The sequence below is a fragment of the Peromyscus leucopus genome, chromosome 13 (assembly GCF_004664715.2).
Source record: "Peromyscus leucopus breed LL Stock chromosome 13, UCI_PerLeu_2.1, whole genome shotgun sequence".
In the NCBI taxonomy this organism is placed as follows: domain Eukaryota; kingdom Metazoa; phylum Chordata; class Mammalia; order Rodentia; family Cricetidae; genus Peromyscus; species Peromyscus leucopus.
In genome coordinates, this window is record NC_051074.1 from 45,975,796 (window position 1) to 46,001,438 (window position 25,643).

The window sequence follows — 25,643 nt, forward strand, 5'->3', positions numbered from 1 at the left end:
TTGGGATCCCAGCATACAGAGTACACTTTTTGTTGAATTTTTTTTCCTTTTTGCTAAAGTTGAAGTGGACTTTCATGATTGGCATTCTTTTGGGGTTTGAAAAAATCTTTTTCCTACACAGGGATTTGGCCTCAACCTACATGGCCAAGCTGAATATCTAGGTGTGAAAACACAACATCAGTGTTGATGTTAGCACATCAGTCTTTGAAGAAATGTCTGGACTTGCCTCCCCAACAAGTTAATCTATTTTTTCTTTTCTACTTCTACCACAAATCATTTCCTCTCCTTCCTGTGGCATGAAAAATAAGAGAAAAGCCGGGCGGTGGTGGCGCACGCCTTTAATCCCAGCACTCGGGAGGCAGAGCCAGGCGGATCTCTGTGAGTTCGAGGCCAGCCTGGGCTACCAAGTGAGTTCCAGGAAAGGCGCAAAGCTACACAGAGAAACCCTGTCTCGAAAAAAAAAAAAAAAAAAAAAAAAAAAAAAAAAAAAAAAAAAAAAAAAAGAAAAATAAGAGAAAAACTGTAAACACAGCTAGGTCAGAATATCCACATTGAGATTATTTCTTTACTACTACTGATAAGATGCTGCATATGACTGCTGCCGATCTCTCTTCTATACCACTTCTCTCTCTCCTCTCTCTCTCTCTCTCTGTGTGTGTGTGTGTGTGTGTGTGTGTGCGCGCGCGCGCGCGCGCTCGCGTGCGTGTGCGTGTGCGTGTGCGTGTGTAGAAGGCCAACTATAGTCTACTCTTCAGTGTGCTGACCTCTTCCTTCAGCTACCTTCAGCCAAACTGAGCTGGAATTACACAGGCGTCTTTCCTATGGGTGAGATTTCAGCCCACCATCCTGCTGGAACCCAGCAGGCAGATCCAGAAAGAGTCTGTTCCTAAGTGAACACGGCCTTTGAAACTCATCGTGAACTCGGATCCTTCCTGCATTGTTGAAAGGTACCCAATTTTCAGTTGCAGGAGACCCAGAGTGTGTGAGTTCATTGCAAAAGTTGGCCTTTGAACTCTTCAGAACTCTGGATACTTACGTATTCTTAAACAGGTTCTCAGAGGCTAAAGCCAGAGAGAAACTGGCATGAGTCGATCTGGAAATGGAACTGTGAAGCTTTCATTTCTAGATCAGCGTATGTGTATCCCCACAAAAGTGGTGTCCAAAAAGCTTAATTTGAGTCATTATCTTAAGAGAGTAGGTAAGGTGGGATCCATCCCATATTCCCATAAGAAAATGTTTTTAGCCTGTGCATTTCTCTGCCTCTGTCTGGATTCAAAAAGTCAGTCCCTTTATGTTAACTTTTGTAGGATCAACATTTTCATATAAAAAAGGATTTGTATTTGTTATAATTGTATTAACATTAGAAATAAATGATTATTTTGGTGCCAAATCTATTCACATTGGGGCTTACATAACTTTGTTTTGAACATGCATTGCAAGAAACTGAGTTTTAACACCTAGAACATGTTTGCTTAGCCTTAATTTTTATAATAAACAAAGTTGAAATTATTTTCCTCATAGTTTAAAATTACCCTAACCATCTGCTAATTTCTTTTTTTCCTAGGTAACTTTAATCCCTGTCTAGCACTATCAAAACATGTAAGAAAAGAATGTACTTCTCCACACACCAATATCCCATCTTCCATTTCTTGTGCATTCCAAGAGAAGTTAATGAATGAATTGTCCAGAGTGAAAACAGACATTAAAGTTATTTCAAAAACAAGTTATTTACAAACAAATACATCCTTTTTGGGTTTGTCAACCTCCTAGCTGAGAAGATCTGCCTTGGTTTGATGTTGAGTTTTCTGTTTGACTGTTACAATGGCAATCATACTCAATGGGTCACCAAAATGCCACCAGTGTCTCTCTGCTTTGCATTCTCTTGACTTCTCTCTTTAATACTCCTACACTTGGCCTGTTCTTGTTCATCTTCTCCCTTATATGTAGGGCTTGGCTTGCTTCATAGACATAAAAAACGTAGTCAACTTTTTGTATTTAATTTTTCAGATTCAGTCTACCAATCCCGAGCAAGAAAAAGAAGGAATAAAATATAAAAAAAAGTCCACCCAATTTGATAATGCTTTGTCCTATTTGGGCCATTGACTATTGCTTATTCATCAAATATGATTTGTAAATGAATTAACTGAATTGTGACGTCTACACTATATAAAATAAAAATAGTATTTACTGATAAATAAGTCATATCATATTCTTGTACAGACTGTGATGTTGAATCCTGGAAAGATGGATTTAGATATCTGTGTCTCAAAGGTTTTACATATGTAGCTTCTCCATATGTTGTATTTTCTTTTTTGATCAAGGGATCTTAGGGGTAAGGAAGCCAAATATCTTCTATCAGAGAATTTAATGAACAAATACTATTTGGAGAACAGGAAAACATATCCAAAATTCATAGTTTCAACTTTAGCAAATGGAAAAAAAAAGAATGAGAAGAAAGGGAGGAAACAAATAATAAGGAATCAGTTTCATGAATGATTGTAAGATTAAAACCCAAACTGTTCGGTGATTGAACATGTGATAAATCCATAATCTTTGAAGCAACAATCTGTAAACCCTTTTATGTATAACTGGACCCATTCCACAAACTCCATGTTGGTGAAAGCAAAGAAAAATAAACTTTTCTAGCATCACAGGAGAGACTTGATTCTGGCACTGAAACAGGGTTACAGCTTTGAGTTGTTACAGAAAGCAACTTCATGCTAAAACGTTTTGTCTTTTTAAAATGTAGTTTTAAATAGGGAGAGGACCCTGCTAACATCTACTTTCACATACCTAAAATTGCAACACCAAAGGGTGTAGGAGACACAGATACTGTGAATAAAGAAGTATCATATTCAAGTATATGAGGAAGTATCACAAATGGCCACAGAGAAATATATATATATTTATATCTATAATACTGTATCAAACAGATGGAATGGGGGTGTGAAACTGATTGTGTGGACACAAATCTAGCCAATCAACTGACATTCTAATCAGACACAAGCCCATCCTAATGAAAGTGCATCAACCCTAAGAAATGCACTCTGACACAACTCTTCGACCATAGCTCAAATGCTTTATATCTAGTTTTTAGTTAAATAATTTATTGGAATGGCATACTCTGATATCATCATCCAGGTCCCAAATGTTAATAACTTAGTTCCATCTTTCTTCCCATTTATATAAAATAACACTTTAAAACATGTGTTTCTTACATGCTCGTTCTTTCCCCCAATCAGATGCCTTCAGACTCCTTGATTTCACTCAACCTGTATTAAGGGACAATGGGCGGTTTTTTTAATCTTTTCAACCATAAACAGAATAGTGAAATGAGCAGCTTGGAATTTTTAACAAGGCCTTTCAGAATGAGTTGGATAGCCTTCAGGCACATGAAAGGTAAAAATGCAATTTTAAAAATAATAATAATACTCCATGCAAAACAGCAGAGCGAAAATAATTGTCCAATTGTATCCATATAAAGCCATGTGTTCCTGTTGCGGATGGAAATCAGGTCATTTTCTGCATATACTATTCATTTTTTATATAAAATTGTAACAATTACTACAGTTTGGGGGTGAGATTATTTATCTATGGTTTGTAAAGAATGAATATGACACCTGCTCAGAGCCCACTCCTGCCAAGAGCTCATGCCTAAATATTACTCCAGAGCTAAAGGAGAAGTATTCACAAGCCCTGCTTAGCAAGCGCGGCAGTGACATCCTCAGCCAAAGTGGCAAGCTGAGGGGACTCAAGCAGGTTGATGCTTCCAGAAGAGGAGACGTTGCTGAGTCGTCGGGGTGATGCCACACTCGACCTACTTGGGGACTGTGTGATGATCTCAGCCCCATGGTCTACACGGGCCTTTGCGTGCTCTCTGAAGTTCAACTTTTGGCTGTCAATCTGTGTAAGGGAAACATTAGTTTTCATTAGTCCAAGCATCTTCTCCAGTCCCTGGTTCTTTCCCTGCATCCCAAAGCTGATAAGAAAATGATGTCTATTCAGCTCAGCATCCCTCCTTCCTGTTGGACAAGTTCTTTAACCAGAGACGCATTTTGATCAAGCTATTTCAGAATATAGTTAGGGAATATGCTGGGATACTAAAGTGGTAGTATATGTTCTTCCACTTAGGGACATCTATGTAGATAAACATGCATATATGTATGTAACAACAATAAATTTAAAAACATTGACCATGAATTTGAAAGAGAATGAAGGATTCAGAGAGAGGAAAGGGACAGGAAAAATGATGTAATTATATTATAATTTCAAAAATAAAAGAAATATTTAAAAATTTCATAAGAAATAAGTTTGCACAAACACATGACTGGTTCATGGCCTCATCTCTTACCTTCACATTACCACCCCCAGGGACGTGGTGAGCATTGTCAAGGGAACCGACTTTAGCTTGGGCCTTTTCCTTGAAATCCAGTTTTACACTCTCAATTTTCACACGTCCACCACCTTTAAGAGGAGAAAGCCTTCTAAATTCCTTGCTTAAATAAAATCTCTTATTTATGAAAACCATCCTCACACAAGGATGAACCATATAGGACGCCAGAGGTGCTATATTCTACCATCCTAACCAGACATGAGAGGAATCTGCTCGAATCTTCAGTCCACATCATTTCCCCTTATGAGGCAACAGAATGACATTCTTTTTATACCATTGTATAGATTGCCTCACACACTATACATTACTTCTCTATCCACGTCTGCTTTAGAAACCAGAGAGGTTTTCCTAATTGTTATAATACCTCTAAAAATAACACAGTCATGAAAATATCCTATTGCATCCTTTCTAAAACTTCAGACATGTAATCTTTTATTTTTACCAGAACAAATTAAATGGAAATGAAACTATTGTTTATTGATCTTCATGATAAAAATCCATTTATCTAAAAAAGTTTTAGGCTATAATGGTGTATGTCTTAGACAGCTGTGTAATTGACTCATCTAGAGTTATCTGAGGGGAATCTCAATTGAGGGCTTGTCCAGATCAGAATGCCTGTGGCCCTGTCTGTTAGAGACTGTCTCTGTTGATTGATATGGCAAGGCCCAGCCTACTGTGGGTGGCACCATCCCTGAGCAGGTGGGTCTGGGCTGTGAGAAAGCTAGATGAATAGGAGCCAATAAGCAAGTCAGAAAACAACCCAGCAAAGCAGGATTTCTTCATGGCTTCTGCTTTAGTTTCTGTTTACATTCCTGCCCTTGTTGTCCTCCACGATGGACTGTGACCAAGGAGTGTGAGCTGAAATGAACTCTTTTCTCCCCTAAATTGCTTTTAGTTATGGTACTCAACAGCAGCAGAAATCAAACTGGGAGAGTGGGTATGTGGACAATATCCAGCTAGCTCTCTGTATCTGCAGAGTCTACCTCATTGGACAAAAAAATACTTGAAAAAAAAATACATCTGTATTGAACATCTGCGGGACCTTTTCCTTATCATTATTTCCCAAATATTATATAATCAAGTTTATACAACATTTAGATTGTGTTAGATGCTATAAATAATAATGAAATGATTTAAAACATATAGAAAGGGAAATCCATGCCATTTTATGTCAGAGACCTGAGGATCTGGGTATCCACATGGAGTCTTGGAACCAATCCTCTACATATGAGAGAGAAGACTGCCCTCACTTGTACGTTTTCAATATCAACAACTTTGCTGATGAAATGAGTCAAGCATTGCATTTTTATAACTAGTTTTAAGACCTCCATTTAATTAGCATACAGACTTTGAATAGATTCCTATACAGATGGTGACAAGGCCACTCTTCTGATAACACAGAGATAGGCTTTTTTTTTTTTTTTTTTTTTTTTTTTTTTTTTTTTTTTTTGGTTTTTCGAGACAGGGTTTCTCTATGTAGCTTTGCGCCGTTCCTGGAACTCACTTGGTAGCCCAGGCTGGCCTCGAACTCACAGAGATCCGCCTGGCTCTGCCTCCCGAGTGCTGGGATTAAAGGCCAGAGATAGGCTTTTGATCACGCTATTTCCTTTATTGTTAACAGTCTGAAGTGTGAGAATCTGCTGATGATTATGGTGCCATGACCACCCTTTAGAGTTGTTTTGTCCTTCCCTGCAGACCCCTTGCAGACTTTTGAATGTAGGGGTTCCTTCTACACTTAGTAGTTATTCAGTGTCTCTCAGACTGTTAACCATGGCTGAGTATCTGCTGGTATCTTTGACTTAGAAAGATAGACTACATGTTTCCCCATCATGATCTTGATGCCTTTGCTCAAAGAATCCCTCTTCTCTCCCTTTGACTGGACTGGAGCTCGGTCTGGTGCTTGGCTGTGGATCTCTGCATCTGCTTCCATCAGTTACTGGAGAAAGGCTCTATGATGACAGTTAGGGTATTTTGGAGGCCACTACCTATGATGAGACACCTCGCACAGCCTTGAGGCAGGGGGAGGGGCTTGGACCTGCCTCTACTAAATGTACCTCCTCATGGGTATACAAGAAGGCCTTACCTTCTTGTAGGAGGAAATGGGGGGTAGGTTGGGAGGGGATGTTGGAGGGGTGGGAGGAGGGAAAAGGGGGAATCTTTGATTGGTATGTAAAAATGAATAAAAAATTTTTAATAAAAAAGAAAGGTAAACTACAATCTTTTTTATATATCTGCACCTAAGAGATTTTCAAGGGATGCTTGGTTTCAGCTATATGCATTTGTCTGGAAGAAGTGCATCCTAAAATCTGATACTTCCACTGGATTTTGATTTAGAAAAACGGTTGCAAGGATCTATAAAAAAAATATGGAAAACACTTTTCAATTTAGAGTTCTTGATGTTTAGGGATCTCTGTAACTTTTTAGGGGTCAGTTAAGTTTCCAGATTTGGGGGGAATTGCAAGGGTCCACACATCCCAAGGGCAATAGGGGAGGCTCGCCTTGAGAAAACCTTCCTGATCAAAGTATCTTCCGACCAGATAAAGAAAGAGGTCTCATTAAGGTTCAGTCACATGTTTCTTGAGCTTGTGACATCTTTCTTGTTCTAACTCTAGACACTGATGTTAATACCCAAGTGCCTGGCCAAAGACCTCTTGTAATTGTAAGGTATTGAAGTACATTTTCAAAAGCATTCATTTTCTCCTCGAATTTAGGGTGTATAAACTACTATATAATTCTCATGTATGGGAGATACCTCAGAATATGCATCATTTCATGAAGCATTGTTCTTCCTATGTTTTACCTAGCCTGTGGGTCTCACTTATTGATTGTGATGGGATTAGCTTTATTCATAATGATTCATACAAATGTAATCACCTTGAGTAGCTGGGGAATGTTGGACCTTTTAACTAAGGCTATTAATTGCTTTGGAATCTTATTTTTGCATTTTTCTTTTTTGGTAGCTTCTGGTAGAAATTCCTCTCCAAAGATCCTTTTCTTTGACTGTATGCTGTGTTAACATAGTTCATTTAAAATGTTATTGAACTTTTTTTAAAGGATAGAAAAATAATATATTGACACAAACTACATCCAACAAAGGCTAGCTCTGTTGGTTTCTCATTAGAGTCTTATGTAACGTTTAGACAAGCCCATTTGAATTTAAAGATATATGCCTCTGGTTTTAAAATACTTTGGCAGTCACCCTGAGCAGTAATCATGAAAAACTATAATCTTCATCAGGCTTTAAAGTGAAGTGTAGATATTTTTATTTGTGCCCTTGGGCGTTGAACTTTTCTTTCAGTGTGGATGCTTACATTCCACAGCAACTTTTTGAAAAGATTGCTATTGTTAAGGATCACCAGGTTGACACTTCCTTTATGAATTTAGTCATCCAACTTAGTTATAATAGAAGACAGATTTAGAAACAAGTAGGAGTCTGTGACAATAGTCTTTTATGTCCAGCAAATTATACACAGAATATTGCCTTTATTTCTATGATGGTTTTTGTGTATCCAAACTCCAGGTGAATTTGACTAATTCCATCTGCCTAGAATCAAAGAAGCCAGCATTTTTTTTTGTATTCTGTAAGAAAATTGGCAATGTAGCAAAATACCCAAGTTATGTTATAAACTGAACTAATAGTAGTAGTCAGTTCCTCAGTGGTAGACCAGCTATGGACAGGGGTTTTGAAGATCTGAACTAAGATAAGGGCCCTGGCTGGTAAGGCAAGGAGAAAGGATGGGTCTACTGGTGCAGCTCTGTAACCAGCAATGCAGAGTCCATATACAAAGATTCAATCTCCTTGATTTGCCATGAACACCCTTTGGCACAGTGAAGACTCATTTCTAGCTATTTCTAATGTAGCTGTCCACTCTGAGACTTGTTCTACCCATCTTTTTATCCAACCAAAAGGGTCTTAATAATTTCCTGTCTAGAAGTCTCAGCTCAATTATTGTTATAACTTACTTTTGACAATATTTGAGATGATAGTCTACTAGTCTACATTTGGTTTGTATGTTAAGATGCCAAACAGATGGATAAAGCCAATGGTCTTGCCATCCTGTAATCCAATGGTATGTTACAAATTGTACAGTGTCAAAATATCCTCAAGACATTAGACATTTGACAGTTACCCATTATTATATATGTCTGGAGGTGAAATTTAGCACAAATAAACTGTTTGTAATACTCAGAGCAAAAACATGACTCATGTCACATTCATACATTTGAAATGAAGATCTTCCACACCAAGTGGAAAATTAAGTTCTACTTTAAAGTACCAGCCTATGAAATAACCCTTAAAAGACAAAAGAGTCTAGGGCCAAGTAAGATGCCATATTGCCTTCTGCTGAGGATTCCCAGTGATTACTCACTCAAGAAAGAATTGGAGAAGTGAATCAGATAAATGACTTTCTTAAGCTGTGAGACCCAATCCTATTTCACATATTGTAGAAAAAAATTTTCGGAAAAATATTTGGAGATACTATCTTCGGTCACTGTTCTTACATATAAGACTTGATGTATTTTGTAGTCTACATATTCTAAAAGAACTCCAGTGTTCTATACACATGGTCTCCTCCAGGTAATTAGGTTCACTGATCTCAGAGGAAGTTGCTCTGACAGTTTGAACTTAAATTTCGACTAACAAATCATGAAGTATCAAGAGTTCGAAACAGTTTTTCACTCATGTTTTCTACAAAAGCATCAAGAATTCTGCTTGTCTATTTCTTCAATCCAATTAAGTATTCTTCAACTGTTACAAATATTTTTACCTGGCCTGTGACGGATGTTCTTCAGAGAGCCGCATTTGGATGTCACATGGCTTAAGTCTATCTTCTTAGTAACGATTTGTACCTGTGTGAATCACAGAAAATGAACTTTAGATAGCTTAGACATGCAGGGCTCCCAAGCTGGGCACAAATCGGGACATGCACCCACACTTGTAACATGTAACATCACATTCAGAAACACACACACACACACACACACACACACACACACACACAGAAACACACACAGAGACACACACAGTCATGCATAAACACACACACAGACACATACACACACATACAAGACATAGACACACCCAGACACGCATAAACACACACACACACACACACACACACACACACACACACACACACAAATTTCCCATCTGTTTCCCCTACTTCAAACTGGAAAGGAGAACCCAAGTAAGTGAATACCCTGGAATAGAAGTTTTATTAGTAGAAAATAGATAATGCTGTAAGAGCATGGAGAAATTTGTATTAATAAGGCAAGCATCCCTGGAGAAAAGTCCCACCATGTTAAACTCTTCCATAGCAAAGAACCAAGAGAAGGATGGGCTATTATGTACAAGGTGACTTTTATGTAGAAGTGACTAATGCTGCCTACAGTAACAAGACCAGCATGGAGACAGAAGAGAGCTCTAAGTGGGCTTTCCTAAACTGTTCCCTTAGCTTGGCTAAATGGAATTTTTCTTGCACACTGAGTTATAAAATGATACTGTTTTTCTTGTTTTTTTTTTTTATGGTTCATTGAAATGTTTCATCTGTCAATATTTGAAGCATAGTTTTCTACCACCTGTTGGAATGAATGGTCCAGTGTCCATCAGCATCAGAAGAATCTAAGAATCCCTCAGACACAGGGAATATGCACAATAAAACAGGTGATTCCTCTCTTAAGGGAAGTTTAATACCACCGTTTTGCAGGTTGGAAGCGCCAGCCTAAGCTTAGTGTAAGATCTTATGTTATCTGAACTTATTCTTTACTGCTGTATTTGGACCAAAGGCATTTGCCATGTAGGGCAGCATGGTCCATCTTCTGCTACCCTCAAGGGAATAAACTGGACCAGAGCTTCTTTCGTGAAGTATCACATGATGTTATGCACACTTATACTCAGGAGAGCAACCAAGTCAGTGTGGATTCCTATCCTGAGGCATAGACCAGCATCCATGAAGGAGCCCAGCAAACACTACTGTGGCATTTCCACAGCAGAGGTTTCATGCTCAGTCTGCTTTGATCATCAGGTGACCGTTCTTTATAGAATGGACTAATATTTTCTTTTTAGTGATTAAATCCATTTCTGCTTAGCCAATGAGTGAGAAGTTAGAGGAATCTTAGATTACTGAAGGTTCAGTGTCTGATGCCCTGTACATTACTTAAGTCACAGATTATCAGAGTTTCATGCTTAGATGGCAGAAAAAAAAGTAGAGTCAGCATGATTTACCCTTTGAAATTACTCTTGTTTTTTGGGGGACCATGATTTCTTGAGCTTGAGCTTAACTGACTGCTTCCACTCTGCCTCCACCAACAGGTAAGAAGTGTGGATTCGCCGGGCGGTGGTGGCACACGCCTTTAATCCCAGCACTCGGGAGGCAGAGCCAGGTGGATCTCTGTGAGTTCGAGGCCAGCCTGGGCTACCAAGTGAGTTCCAGGAAAAGGCGCAAAGCTACACAGAGAAACCCTGTCTCGAAAAACCAAAAAAAAAAAAAAAAAAAAAAAAAGTGTGGATTCAGTATTCATTTCTTTTCATAGGATATTTTTTACACAAAATGAAAGAGACAGGAAAAAGCCCATCAGGATAGAATGTATGCTAGAACCACAGTCTTTTTTCTTTGAATTATAGATGAGCCATGCTTTGCCAATGTTGTACTATTCCAGGAGATACCCTAACTTTCATGAATAATGAACCATGGAGGATTGACATGACATACTCTGGGTGCTTTCATGTATACCAGTCTTTGCCTCAAGAGTAAATGAAATGGAGTTAGGAAAGTGTGAGCCTGGCTCACTTTTTCGGAGGAAAAGATAAAGCAATAGAAGCACCCTGCTGCCTGAAAAGGCCAAGACACAGTTAGCAGGTGAGGAGGGTTGGCCATCCCCCGGGGAAACCACAGTACATCTAGCCAGCTCTTCTTTCTCAACCGATCTGACAGGAAGGGACGGGGAGCCCATCACCAAGAAAGCAAGCCAGCACGCTAGATGACAAGTGTTGAAAAAAAGAAGTGTGGGATGAGGATTGTGAAGAAGGAGAAGAAGAAGGAGAAGAAGAAGAAGAAGAAGAAGAAGAAGAAGAAGAAGAAGAAGAAGAAGAAGAAGAAGAAGAAGAAGAAGAAGAAGAAGAGGGAACTGGCTGTGTAGGAGGCTCCACACACTTTCAAGACAGCTTTCTCAGAGGAGCGTCTACTTACATTTCCGCCCCCAGCAGAATGTTTGATGTTATCCTTGGAACCACATCTTGACTGAACTTTGCTAAAATCGGTCTTCTTGTTTAAAATCCTAACCTAAAAGGAATTGGAGGCAACATTTTTTCTTTCCAGGTCCTGGGAGGAAGGAACTAGTATGCTGCGGAGTACTACAGAGGCCCTCTACTTCCTTCCACCCACGGTCATGAAGGAGAAGAAACTAAGCTGCCTCCAAACTGTAGCTATGTCCTGGAGTATGAGTCCTCATTTTCCTGGAACCCCAAAGGCCAAGTATCCTAGCTCTATAGATAGAATCTGGAAACAGGGAGAATGGAAAAATAGTACTCAGATCATCTGTGATGGGGAGGCTGGAACACTGGGGCTCTGGTTTACTCAGTAGCTCAGTAGTATAGTACAGTGTAGGTTAGCCCAAGATCTTGGAGGATATGCCAGTGCTACTCTCAGCCTCCCCACCCCCCACCTGCAGTCATCAGTTATTAACCACCTTAACTGTTCTGTTACCCTACACTGAGTAAGTGCAAGGTGGGGGGGTGGGGTGGGGGTGGGGTGGGGGGGTGGTGGGGGCCCATGCTTGGTCTGGTTGACACTCCCAAGTCAGGATTCCCAATCATGCAAGAATTCCTGGTTCCCTAGGAAGGTCAACAAAGAACCCCTGGGTCTGTTGTGAGGGTGGCTGCATCTTTTAAAGGCCCCCTGCTTGCAACAGCTCCGGAGCAACCTTTACCCATTAGTGAACATTAGGAAGCATTGCTTTCACATGCCAAGGTAAGAAAACCAAAGTCCATCAGTCAGCTGACTTAAGTTAGGCCACCTAGGATTTGGTTGCAACCTCAAGACCTGAGGCAAAACGTTTTATTTAGTTATTCAGGAAGTCAAGCATTCTTCCTGAAAACCACAGCAAATCAGGACCTGGAAAGACTTTACTGTGCTCTAACATACTCTAAGAGTCATAACTGCCATAATTTCTTTCATCTGTCTTTTGAAGTTGGCATGTTTTGAAGGACAAACAAAATAAATATAAAAAGAAGGATTTACTTTTGTTATGCTCATTGGTATACTTTGTTTTCTTTCTTTTGGATACATCTCCCCCGATGGCTTAAAAACAATCACATTGTTATATCTTGAAGGCACAGTTTATCTTCTGCACATAATCTTAACAACTTTAGTTTAAATGTAAGTTTTCTTGAGAGTATTAACAAGTCTATCGGTGTTTGCAGAAAAGAATCTAAGATTCAAAATGGCACAGAATCCTATTTTTAGATAGGCAAGGCTTAAATCACAGTGCCTGTCTAACATGAACAAGACAGCTTGTCCCTTGCAGAGAAATATCATTGGCAGCTCTCATAAGGAGCCCAAGGCAAGGACCTCTTGTCAACATTTAAATTCAGAAGACATGATGCTAGGCTGCTCTCTAGGGCATAACAAAACTTTCAATGTAAGAACTGTGGGGATAGCACAGGATCTACAGCTACCATTAAATGTACCACATTCTTCGAGTTTTACATAAGTGGCAGAAGTAGTTGTTTTTAAAACCGTGAAGACCATTACATTTAAAACCTCAATCATAAATTATCTTCTCAATTTATTATGCCTAGTGGTAATATTTTAAATAATTCTGGAAATGAAATAGAATTTATATGAGCCATTTTACTAATCTATGAGGATGAAAGGTATTTCTAATTTTATTTCATAAATTTCAATTTTATCATTAAAGTCTCAAGTGACTCACCATTAAATCATCGGAACCCAAACATTGATTCTGATTCACTTATTGCAAGAACAGAAACACACGTTCAGCTTCATAGATCTGTTTGACCCTAACATTTATTTGACAGTTTTAATGATTTCCAAAATATGTGATTTAAAAAGACTCACCTTGCCAACATCACTTAGAATGTTCTAGAATCTAAAAATCCTATAATTTAAAAAGCTTGCTTTTGTTGATTTTTCCCAGAGTCACTCATTTCCCAGAGAAAAACTTAACTGGTCTTTTAAAATGATACATCTCTACTCAATTTGTAATGTGAAACAGGCTTTGAGCATGAATAATGACATATTCTTTACAAATATATGTATTGCAATAGCTTTGTAACACTTGTATTTAAAATGAGGAAAAGCATGACAAATAAAAATACATAGCCCTCCATGTTGCATAATGGCTCAATTTAAATGCTTGAAGGTGATTCTAGTCTCCTGCATTTTACTCTGACATTGGTGATTCAGTAGCTTAGCTGAATTTTTGTTCAGATAACAGTAATATAATTTTGATGCAGTATATAATGTAGCACGAATCTTAAAAGGGTCTTATTAATAAAAACAAACATGGAGTCAGGTACTAGGGTCAATGCTGGAAGATCAGAGAAGCAGAACAAGCCACAGCCACCTCACCTTGCCATTTCCTCAGCTGATCCTGTTTCCTCAGACTGGAAGCCTCTGAGTCCTCATCCAGAATGAATCTCAGCTGAACTGCTGCTCAAAAGCCCAAAAGCTTAACCAGGCTTAGTTCCTCATTCTCACGTCTTAAATACCTTTCTGCTTCTTGCCATCACTTCCTGGGATTAAAGGCTCTTTGTTACCATGCCTGGCTGTTTCCATTGTGGCTTTGAACTCACAGAGATCCAGATGGATCTCTGCCTCTCGAATGCTAGGATTAAAGGCATGTGTGCCATCATTTTCTGGCCTCTGTATCTAGTGGCTGTTTTGTTCTCTGACCCCAGATAAGTTTATTAGGGTGCACAATATTTTGGGGAACACAGTATCATCACAACGTAAGTATAGGTCAATATATTACTAGACATTTAATCAGAAGTTTGAAATTACTATGAATTCTGTCTGTTCTTCTACCTTGATTGAGAAGTACATAGTTAATTTCTGGATATTATTTACATAACTCTAATGGGACTTCAGCATGGTGTTTTAACTGTGACAACTTATCACCATATCCTGTACATACAATAGACTGTTCCTTTAGAGAGATTAACATTTCTCCCACAAAAATGGGATTATTTTAGGAAAAGGCCAGTAAAGAGCCAATCTGAGTAGTTACTTGGACATTCTGGAACATCTAAAATGAAAGAAGATAAATCTCTGGAGGTCTGTTTTTAGCAAACCAATATAAGTGAGAGACATTCATTCCGGGGATCAACTTGAATTTCTTGCACAAGGAGATATTTACTTATTCATTTTATCACACACTGAGGGGGTCTGTCTTTATCTAAACAACTACATGTCAGCCCCATTGCTAAGATACAGGTAATGTCAGTGTGTGATATCATACAAATGCAGCACTCTGTAATCTTCCAACACCCTGGAGGGATGGACCTCAGCTGCAATATTGTTGCTATCTTCTCCCAGGTGAATTTGTCTCCTAAGAATCTTGTGAAAAGGTGGTGGGCAGTGAGTTCCCTGCAACCTCTCGGAAAAACGACCATTTCCTTTGGCGTTACTCCTCAGCACATCTTAGAATTTTTTTTTAAAATCCTTTGATTACAAAATCACCTGCCTCTCTCAAATGGAACTCCCATTACACTGGAATGGAAACTATTGATCTGGTTGCTGAAAACCATCAGATTAAAGCAAAAGCAAGAATATGTCAGATATCCTGAAGATGAAAAGTCACCACGCCAATGATGCACTCATCCGAAAAGTTTATGTTCTCATGAACACACGTTTGGGTTTAGGACTGCTACAGTTAATTCAGAAATTTAATTAACCCTGCCTATAATGTCCTCAAAATTGATGTAAATAATAGATAATCTTAAATAGACATGTAAGTTGAAATAAATTTATATTTCATGTAGAATTAACATGAAACTCTAGAGGGAGAGTATAAGTTGAAGAAGGGGCTGACTCTTTCCTAGAGACTGTTTATCAAGAGCAGTTTATCACATCGCACAGAAAGTGGGACCACACTGAAATCCCCATGCTGAGCAGGCAATGCTGAGACCTTGGAAAAGTTTTTCCATTTGACACACGTCAAGACTTCAAAGCAGCACCCCAACAGGGCATGGAAGGGGCAGGCACTATAAACTCAGCCGCCAGCGTGATTCTAGAAAATCAGCAAGCGACAAGCAAGGAGTCCCTTCAAAGTCATGCTGGGCGATTTCTTCATGTTGATGTTTTCCTGTCATTAAAATGTTTAGAAAATTCTAAGGACTAGAAGACCAGGTCACTGAAGTAAATTAACTTCTAAACTCCCTTGCTCAGCTCCCCACTGCACCCCGAGGTCTAGGCTGGTCATGCCCTTGTTTGGCTGAACAAATAGCAAACCAAACAGGGCAGTACAGATCTCAGTTTAGTGAACTCCAAGTAATGATTTTCTCAGGGGTTTGAATAATTAATATTCACAAATACAGCTCTAGAAATTTTGTTACCTTACAAAAGACTTTTGAATTATCGTTTCACAATCTCTGTTGAATATAGACAGGCCCACTGATCTAAGGACCTTTTGTTTTGAGATAGCAATGAATTTAATAACAAAAAGAGATAAATATGATCAGTAAATAAGTCTTTTCAGCATAATGCATTGGACTTCAGTGAATAGTTCCTCCCTTCATACTAAGGTGACTGACACTATTTTCAACTTCGTTATTTTATTATTTGCCCATTTATCACTTACCATAGCCTTAATTAAGGCAGTAGAAGAAGGCAAGAGAAGTCAAAACAAAGCCTGTCCAGTCTCTCAGGATTTAGAGACCACGCTTTGCTCTCTCTTGCACATCTGTCATAGACCAGTCGGCAACCTCATTGATCTTTATATGTGAATGAGAAAACAGTCTTATCTACTCTCTTTGCCCTAGTCTTTCTTGGAAATTCCACTATCTTTGGCCCAGCTAATCTGAGAAAGACAGATTGAGGCAATAAATGAGACTTCATAAGGCAAGCAATCAAATTCCCACGCATATCCCCACGCCTGAGCCTAGTATAGGGGCACAGAACTTGTGGGGCTTTTGTTGTCAGGGTCTCACTATGTAGCCCAGGCCGGCCTTGAACTCGCAATCATCCAGTTGCTGTTTCCCTAGTGCTGGAATGACACTCTGAAAAAACGTGTTTTTTTTTTTTTTTTTTTTAAATGATCTCAATACAGTTGATGGGGAAAAAAAAGTAAATGTCTCAATGCATATAGGATGATTCCCTATAAATCAAAGCCCTTCTGTAAAGCTTGATTCACAGGAAAGGTAATACACAAGTTGCCTAATTTTTCTTAAGCTACGTGTTTGTTTCATCTACTTCTTAAAAGGAAATACTAATTTAAAGTTTATATTAAATTGAGATTGAGAACTTTGCTACAGATAGTTTTAATTTAAAATATTTCATAAGATAGTTGCTGCTATGGATACTGCTCTGTATAAATAAACACTGATTGGCCAGTAGCCAGACAGGAAATATAGGTGGGACTAACAGAGAGGAGAATTGAGGAAACAGGAAGGCAGAGGGGGAGACTACTGGAGCTGCCGCCAGGACAAGGAAGATGTAAGGTACTGGTAAGCCACGAACCACGTGGCAAAGTATAGATTAATATAAATGGGCTAAATATAAGAGTTAGACAATGATAGGCCTGAGCTAATGGCCAAGCAGTTTAAATAATATGTGTCAGTATATTTATTTTAAAAGTGGGATAAGGGACTTCCGGGGCTTGGCAGAACCCAGAGGGAAAACTCTCTAGCTATAAGTTGCAGCTATACCTTGAGTTAAATGAGCCAACTTTGCTCTCTCCAGTGAATCCATGATTGTGTATTTGTTTTCCTCAGTAGAATGAGCCCGTGTTTGGACTGAGAGGATTAACTATATTATTTTCTGCAAAGCTCATCACATTTTTTACTAACTCATCTGTCCCATCAGACACTGGCTTGCCTTGCCTTATCTAACTGTGTTGAGCTTCTCTGGTGACAGAAACTAGACCTTAAGGTAAGAGATAAGAAACAGGTGAAAAAGCTACAAATACAGAAATCAACAAATATTCCAATCAGTGATAAGTAACAAAGTTGCCAGATTTCTGCACACCACTATTATAAACCCTAGTTTCTGCGAACTACAGGATTGCTCTGTCTTTGATAATTCTGGGCTGGCTGTTGCCTGCTCAAAAACTCTATAATCATGAACTTGTAATTGAAAGTAGCATGTCAATTTTTTTCAGTGCCACCAGATAATAAAGGTCTTTAACACATTGCCCTGATAATTTCTATGACACCCTAACGTAACATATTTCCCATTCATTCTTTAAAGTAGGAATTGTAAAACATTCTAGTCAAGCCCTCCAGTAGATATCCACACACAAAAAGATTTCTTCACTCCCAGTATTTGAGAAGATACACTCACTGTTAGGGGGCTTTTAGGAGGAAAATGCTACAGTGTTCAGACATAAATATTTCCTCTACAGACAGCTCAATTGCAAGTATCAATTTTCCCTTTGTACATTTAATTAATTTACAGCATTCACTAAAAGTTGCGGGAGCAGGGGGCGAATATTTTCTCTCCTCCTCTCATCTTGGTGAAGCAGGACTTCCTGCTTCTGCAACAAGAGTCATGGCATCATTTCTCGGTTGTAGATTTCTTTCTGAGTTGTCTGGTGCTGGGACAGGGTGATTCTGAGTCAGTTTAACCCCCTTCCCAGTGAAAGAAGATTTTTAATAAATAATGCCATGATTTTGAAGCTATTTTTGTTCACGATATAAATTTTGGTTAATATGCCTTAACTAGTCCTTAAGCACACTCTCTGGGGATTTTTTTTTTTTTTAATTTCAGATCAAAATTATATACCAACTTTATGAATTGGCACCTTGGTGGAGGTCCATTTGAAGTGGGCCTGGCAACATCAACAAACAAAAAGAGAAGAAAATGGGCATCCTCCTGTGTTTGAATCGGTTTAAAGGGTCTTGTAAATCTATGGATAAAACTAAAGCAGAAAGGTTAGGGCAACCTACAAGAACCCTCAAAGAATATCACACATTATAAAATTTCTATGAAATGGTATCAATGCTTTTTTATATTTATTAAATTTTCCTTTCAGGTTCTCTATGACATCCTAGAAATTACATTTTTTTTCTGAATCTAAGAGATGATAAGACATTCTCCAGGAGACAAAGAAAGTCACTTTGAGTGAAGAAGAATCAGCAGACATGGGAGTTTTCATAATAGGGACCTGTCCGGTGTCCTGTAATCTCAGCACCTGGGGAGCTGAGGCAGGGGCATGGATTAAAAGCCACCCTGGGATTTGTAGCACAACCTTGTTTCAAAACAGGTTACTCCAGTTTTAGACAGCTCCTATCAAAAGCTATGGTGAAGAACATTCCATTTAAGCTTAATGGTATGCTAAATGGGTTTTATTCAAGTTACTCTTCTGAATGATTTACATATGATAGTTAAAAATGCCAAAAGATGGCTATTTCTAAATGACTCAAAGGTTTCCTTCTCTTATATGGATAAAACTGATGAATTTAAGAACAATGAGATGATTCTTGTTCTTTTTATTTTTTATTGCAGATCAAATTGGTTAGAATTTGGGTTATATTTTTGGCTCTAAAAGTTTCTTACACCTCATATTTTCACAGCAGCTTCTGTGAAATGTTATCTGTCTGTGACCACACTATTACAGCCGTTCTTAAAGGGGCCCGTCACCCTCCCCATCCCTGGCTCATCAGCTGATCTTTCTTAAGCCCTTGGGCCTTCCTAGAACAGAATCATAATGTTAAAACAAATGAACGCTGATGCTAAGGATGGATCAGCAAAGAACTGGGGTACCGATGGTAGGCAGGAGTGCTTGGAGACTTCACATTTCAGCAAGAGCTTTCTCTGAAACCTCCTAAGACAGCATTTTCTTGGCAGGAAGGAAGGATGTCAGAAGTCAGAGGCAGAAATTATAGGACACAAGTGGTGGAGTGACAGAAAAAGCAGTAAGGTGCAGAGAGATCTGAGATCTAATGGAGCGTTGTGTTTTGTTCACAGACAGAGGTAGACATTGGCTTTTGCCCTGTATTTTGAGAATAATTAAAAAAAAAAAAACCTTTTGAAGTTGAACCATCCAATACTATAGTAATAGTCTGAGCTATATTAAACAGTCTTTGTATCATTTTCTTCCATGATTTGTCCAAGCAAGAGCCAGGTCAGAAGAGAACTCAGAGCCCTCTGCTTAGAAAGCAAATAAGTGTTTGCTCTAGACCTGCTGCTGGGGGGAAAGAGAGCTTTTTTCATAACAGTACCGTTCTTAAATAGAACTTTCATGGCTACAGTTATGTTCACTAGAATTGTATAGAGTTGTCTGTTTAGTATCAACCAAAATCCCCACCCCTTTCAATATGTAGGCAATAACAGACATGCAGCCACCTGGTGAACCACACTGTGACTTTGGACTAAATGTTAGGAAATGGTAAGACATATCACAAGTTATCATCAGTCATAAATGAAGGAGTTAAAATAGAAATCACTAATGTTTAGAGTCAGGTGAGCTCATGGTCTAAATCCAAAAGAGAAAGCTCAAATCTGGAATACAAGTTAATTTTATTATACCCAAACCTACAGAGACCTGTTCAGAAATCAACTACAGGATTCTTGCCTATGGTTAAGCCCACTGGTATCCATTAGTGATCAGAAGGGAATGGCATACTGACTGGTTTTCAATGTATTTCCTAAGCTTGGTTCTCCAGACGAGAGATGCAGACTGAGGAGAGAATGGTGGCCAGTGGCCTTGTAACATCCCCATCACCTGCACACAAAACTGTCAGATTATAACACACAAGAAGCCACTTAACAGTGAAGGGGATTGGATTTCTGATAGCAGGCATGTGATACCCTGGAGTGCTTACCTGACCCCCTTTGGGCTGGTATTTGATGTTGTCCGTGGATCCGATTTTGGATTTGACGTTCTTCAGGTCTGGCAGTGGTTGGTTAATGAGCCGTAGCTGCTTGGGAGTTGCTGGGGACTTGGGAGGGGTGCGGATGATGGCGACTTTCTTCTCACTGGGCACCAAGATGGCAGACTTGGGGGTTCCTGGCGTATGAGGGGTCCTGGGATAGCTGGGGGTGCCAGGAGTGCCTGGGGTACGTGAAGAGTAGCTTGGGGGAGTGCCAGGCGTGATCGCGGTGGATCCAGGGGTGGTAGGAGTTGAGGTGCCACTCTTTCCTGCTCTGCGAATTGGTTCTGACCCTATGTTAACAACCGGGTAAAACACACACACACACACACACACACACACACACACACACACACACGAGGAAGAGGAAAAACACAACACAGCATTAGAAAACTCTCTTCAATTCACCCTTCTTCCCATACATGGTAGTCATAAAGTCAAATGTGTTCAGGACTCTATGAAAGACCACAATAATGCTCAGAGGTGAGATCCTCCTTTTTTTTATGTTCATAAGCTGGTGATATTTTTGGATATATGTTAATATACAAATTTAAAACTTGCACTTCTTCTGATTTAGTTTCATAGTTCTTACTGGGAATCCTTGGAAATTTTTCTTCTGTTATTGGGCCACATGGATGACCTGCAGCTAGAAACAGCATTCATTTATTGAGGTATGTGGATCCCTGCTTGTGGGAAGACTCCTGAATGGTGCATGGATCATTCATTCCTCTCTTCAAGCACATCCATTCTGAGACTCAGATGTATACATCATACACAACTGTGTAATTGTTTCCCATAGTTTTAGCTTGTGTGGGTTTCAATGTTCATGTCCCAGTTTATATTGAGAGCACAGATAATTCCAAACTAACACATTTAGTAAGAGGCTTTCATTATACCTTGAGTTAAGTGAACTACTGAATGAATCCAACATTACACATGTTCCCTTCTCCCAGAGTTCATGAGATTCCTGCATAGAATTGTTTCCTTCACACCTTTTCAGAGGTTGCATAAATGCCAGGACATTCCTGTATGTAGTTAAGGAGATGGCAGACAGACAGAGGAGGGCGAAATGCTTGCCTTTCTAATTGCCTATGTATGTTTTTGCTATTGCTGTACAGAGCTAAAAGAGGCCCAATATTTGTAGATGTCAACATGTCAGTTATAATCACTATCAAGTGACACAGTTCAGTAGACTTGTGAACAAAGAAGTCACAAAGCACTGGATCAGAACATTTTTTAAAAAGCAGTCTATATACAGACACCTCTTAAAGGGAAGAGCAGGGTGGCTCGAAGAAGTGGATTTATGTAGAAAGTGCCATTTTGTTTCCATAGCAACACACAGGCATAATTTAAGATGTTCCTTCAGGCAGCACTTGATGTTTTTGTCTTGGGGTTCTTGCTTGTGCCCAATTCCAACCCTAGATATTTGGAGTTAAAGTTGCTCCCTTGGAGATTACAAACTCTTATATGTCCTTCCTGCTAGTTCTTTTCCAACAGTTTATTTTTCTCTATTGTAAAAGAGTTTTAAGGTTTTCAAAGTGTTCTTAGCATAGACTTCAAAGGATGCTAATATTCCATGAAATTAAATAGTGTTGGGCACAAGTGTTCTAATGGCAATAACATTTTCACTGTGAAAAAAACAAGTAAGTATCATGTGTGAGAGTGAAGTTTGCATAGGACGATTAATTAAAATTTTTGAAAGCAAATGTTGAGTTAAAATGAGCTATAATGTGACAGTAGTGACAGTTTCCATCCTTACATACTAGTTCCCAAATTACAGAGATCTGCGTCTCCATATAGTTTGATAGAACATCTCTCTAACAAGATTTCTTCCAAATCAATGTTAAGGTGTTATGGCAAATTGTGAAGTTATCAATGGACTGAAGACCAGATCCATCCAGGTAATAGCTGTGCAGCATGCAATACATTATCCTCTCTGTTAGGTTGGTTTCTTTGTCAGTGAATTGGGGCTGCTAACAAATAACCATCAGAATTGTTAACGCAAGTGTTAACAGTTTTGTATGTAATATGTGCTTAAAAAAATGGTAGCTATTTTCATTGAGTGGAAAAGTGGGACACCATTCTAATACAGGATTTACTAGATAGCCTCAGCAGCAATGTAAACCACAGTGTAATGACCGGAACATTATACACACCACACAGGTTGCTATAATGGCTGATCAGTCCATTATGGGCCAGGAGTAAAAAAGAATTGAAGATACTGTACAGAACACATCATGTTTTAAAGGTCATTTGACATAAAAATACTCAAGAAACTGAGCAGAATTTTCATTTTTCTCTTTGGTGTCTGCTTGGGAATGTGTGGTGCTTGCAGAAGTCCAAGGTTGACGTCATGTCCCTTTGTCGTTTACCACGTTATGTTTTGAATCAGGGTCTCTTGCTGAACTCAGGGCTCAGAGATTTGTTAAGGTTTGTGGCCACTGAGCTCAGGGACCCTCCTGCTCCACTCAGGGCTGGGGTTACAGATGCCCAACACTGTACTGTCTTACACCGGTGCTGGGGAGTTAGATTCAGGGCCTCGGGCTTTTGTAGAAGGACTTTGCCTAATAAATATCTCTCTAACCTGGGATGTTAGGTTGGTTTTGACTGCTTTTCCATTTCGAATTTAAGATGTGGAATTCTGGTAAGAGTTAAGCGTGTATAGATGTATAAAGCAACTCACCAGGTGATTTTACCTATTAATTTCTTTTAGATTTTTTTGTTTTAACTTTGAAACAAGAGAGAAAAGAGTCTTTTAAAAATGACCATCTCAAATTCAGTAGACACTGAGACAATCTGTTCCAATGTCTTCCATCATTTGTTTTGACTCAGAAAGTTATTTTGGAACAATCTACAATCTAGAATTTTTCTAATTCTTATCTATGAAAGATCATATCTTTTTAATACAGGCTCATTTTCTTTAAGTAAACTCCTCGTTCAATGGATGGATTAGACAATGATTCAAGGGAAGCCAACAAGGACAGCTTACTGGTGGTCCGTCGTGCTGAAGAGATGGAGCTGTTCAGAGAGAATGAGTTCTCTTCCCTGTCTCCCGATACACCTCGGCGAGGAGGCAGGATGGAGGAAGGTCTAGGGAGGGAAGAACGCTTTTCTGGACTCTTGGTGACTCCATCCTGATGAGGGAAAACAAAGAAATTAGGTTCATTTTAATTATGTAAAGTGATTACACTGTCCTGCCCATTTTTCCTGGTAGAGAAATTCTTTCATTATAAACCGCCAACTTTCATATACTAATAAAACTTTCTCTTTCATTAGAATTCACATTTCCAGTTGTCCTATCAGAGTTTATTATCCTGGAGTGACACAATGGGACATGAATAATGAATTTCAGTTTTTAAACCTAAATGTAGATGGAATGAACTTATGAATGTTAACTTCATAAATTGCTAATTGGGCCAAAAGCTCCATCAGCCTATTTTTTTTTTTTTTTTTTAAGTCAGAATGGACTGGAAGGAGGGTTTTGCAGTATAACATTCCACCCATGAACATAACCACCTAGATATCTGACAGGAACTCTTAAGTGTACCATATCAAGTTAGAATTTCATTCTCACTGCAAAGTATTATGCACATTTTAAAGCTGAGGAAATGAGCTTAATAATGCTTTTTTTTTTTTTTTAAATTCCCAGAGTTTGCCTGTGGCAGAGATAGTAGTGCACCCTGATGTGTCTGATGGGGAGTCTATGTGTCATACTGAAGGCAGTTTACTGTTATTAGACTACATATTATCTATTGCGTATGTTGTATATGGATTATGTCACATTTTATTTTGTTGGTTTTAGTTGATATTTCATAAAATAATAAATAGGAAATAATGAATAGGCTCTAGAAAATGGAAACTTTCGTGTTTCTTTTCTAACATGAAAGTGGTCCATCGAAATTTTTCAGTTGTATTTGTTATTAATATGGTCTACTGCTAAGACTGTCAAAGATTTCCTAATTTTACATCTTTTCCTTTCATAGGTTTTTCTGCATCACGGCATATAACGTTCTCCTCGATTTTATTCCTTTCTTCACCATTTATTGACCTTCTCCCTTACTTTGTTCCCTGATTCTGAGCAAGGCTGTTGTGGATATCATTCTATATAAATAAAACACTGATGGCCAGTGACCAGGCAAGAAATAGGTTGCCAGGCAGGAAGTAGGTGGGACAAGGAGAGAGGAGAATTCTGGGAAGCAGAAGGCTGAGGGGAGAGACACTGCAGCCACTGCCAGGAGAGGCAACCTGTAAAGACACCGGCAAGCCACCAGCCACGTGACAAGGTATAGATTTATAAAAATGGGTTAATTTAAGATAAAAGAACAGTTAGCAGGAAGCCTGCCACAGCCATACAGTTTATAAGTGATATAAGCGTCTGAGTGATTATTTTATATGTGGATTGTGGGACTGCGGGGCTTGGGGAACCTGGAGAGAAGCCCTCCAGCTACACAAGGCAAGTGGTGTGTGGAGCCCGCGGAGGCGGGCTGTATTAAAAAGCTGTCAGAACATGCAACGGGTTTAGTCATGCTAGGGTAGGCTGGGCTGTCTCGTGGGGAGTTTGTACTAGCCTGTCAGGCGGGAATCTTTGACATAGTAAAATTCTAGCCATAAAAGAAAACAAAAATAAGTACCCAATAAATGAAACTATAAGCAAATGGAAAATTATAAATACATAAACACCTAAGAACTTAAGCATTTGCTTTTAATAAAACACATGATAAATGACTGTAACCAATAACAGATGAATATGTGAGACAAAGTATGCTCACTGAATAGCATTATTTCAGATGGAATTCAGTCAAGAATACTCATTTAAGAAATGTCAGCTGTATGTCAATGCACAAAGAGTGCTGCTAATAAGCATTTGATCCGGTGTGTATCTGATCTAGAACAGGCATCTATCTTATTTGCTCCTTTCCTTTCAAATGCTCATGCTGTCTATGCTCCACACACAGGAGGCACATGAATGACAGTTGTTAAATAGTGAGTCAGCCAAAGGATGGATAGGCAGAAGAATGGGGGAACAAATAGTATTGTTTAGACACAGAGGGACTGGATTTGTGTAATTCTGAGACCAAAGCATTGTACGTGGTCACATGGTTACAAAATTACATGACAAAGGAGTAGAACTTGAACTAAAGAGGTGAATGATAGGACTCAAGGTGGAAACACCTTCATCAACTGTGCAAAACAGCA

General features: G+C 39.0%; 1 protein-coding gene across 35 annotated transcripts in view; it reads right to left on the reverse strand.

Annotated features, from left to right (window-relative positions):
- Nucleotides 1–933: 933 nt before the first annotated feature.
- Nucleotides 934–25,643, reverse strand: part of Map2 (microtubule associated protein 2) — a 279,474-nt gene continuing 254,764 nt past the window's right edge. For 18 of the 35 annotated variants that reach the window (XM_037210330.1, XM_037210318.1, XM_037210317.1 and 15 more), the window contains 5 exons: nt 23,437–23,581; nt 20,400–20,740; nt 9,163–9,244; nt 4,352–4,464; nt 934–3,903 (listed from right to left, as the gene is read on the reverse strand). In XM_037210330.1, coding sequence (XP_037066225.1) covers nt 3,688–3,903; nt 4,352–4,464; nt 9,163–9,244; nt 20,400–20,740; nt 23,437–23,581 — 897 coding nt within the window. In that variant the 3' untranslated portion in view covers nt 934–3,687. Of the gene's footprint in view, nt 3,904–4,351; nt 4,465–9,162; nt 9,245–11,583; nt 11,677–20,399; nt 20,741–23,436; nt 23,582–25,643 lie in introns of all 35 variants that reach the window. The other 17 variants (XM_037210313.1, XM_037210310.1, XM_037210312.1 and 14 more) reach the window with 1 other exon arrangement.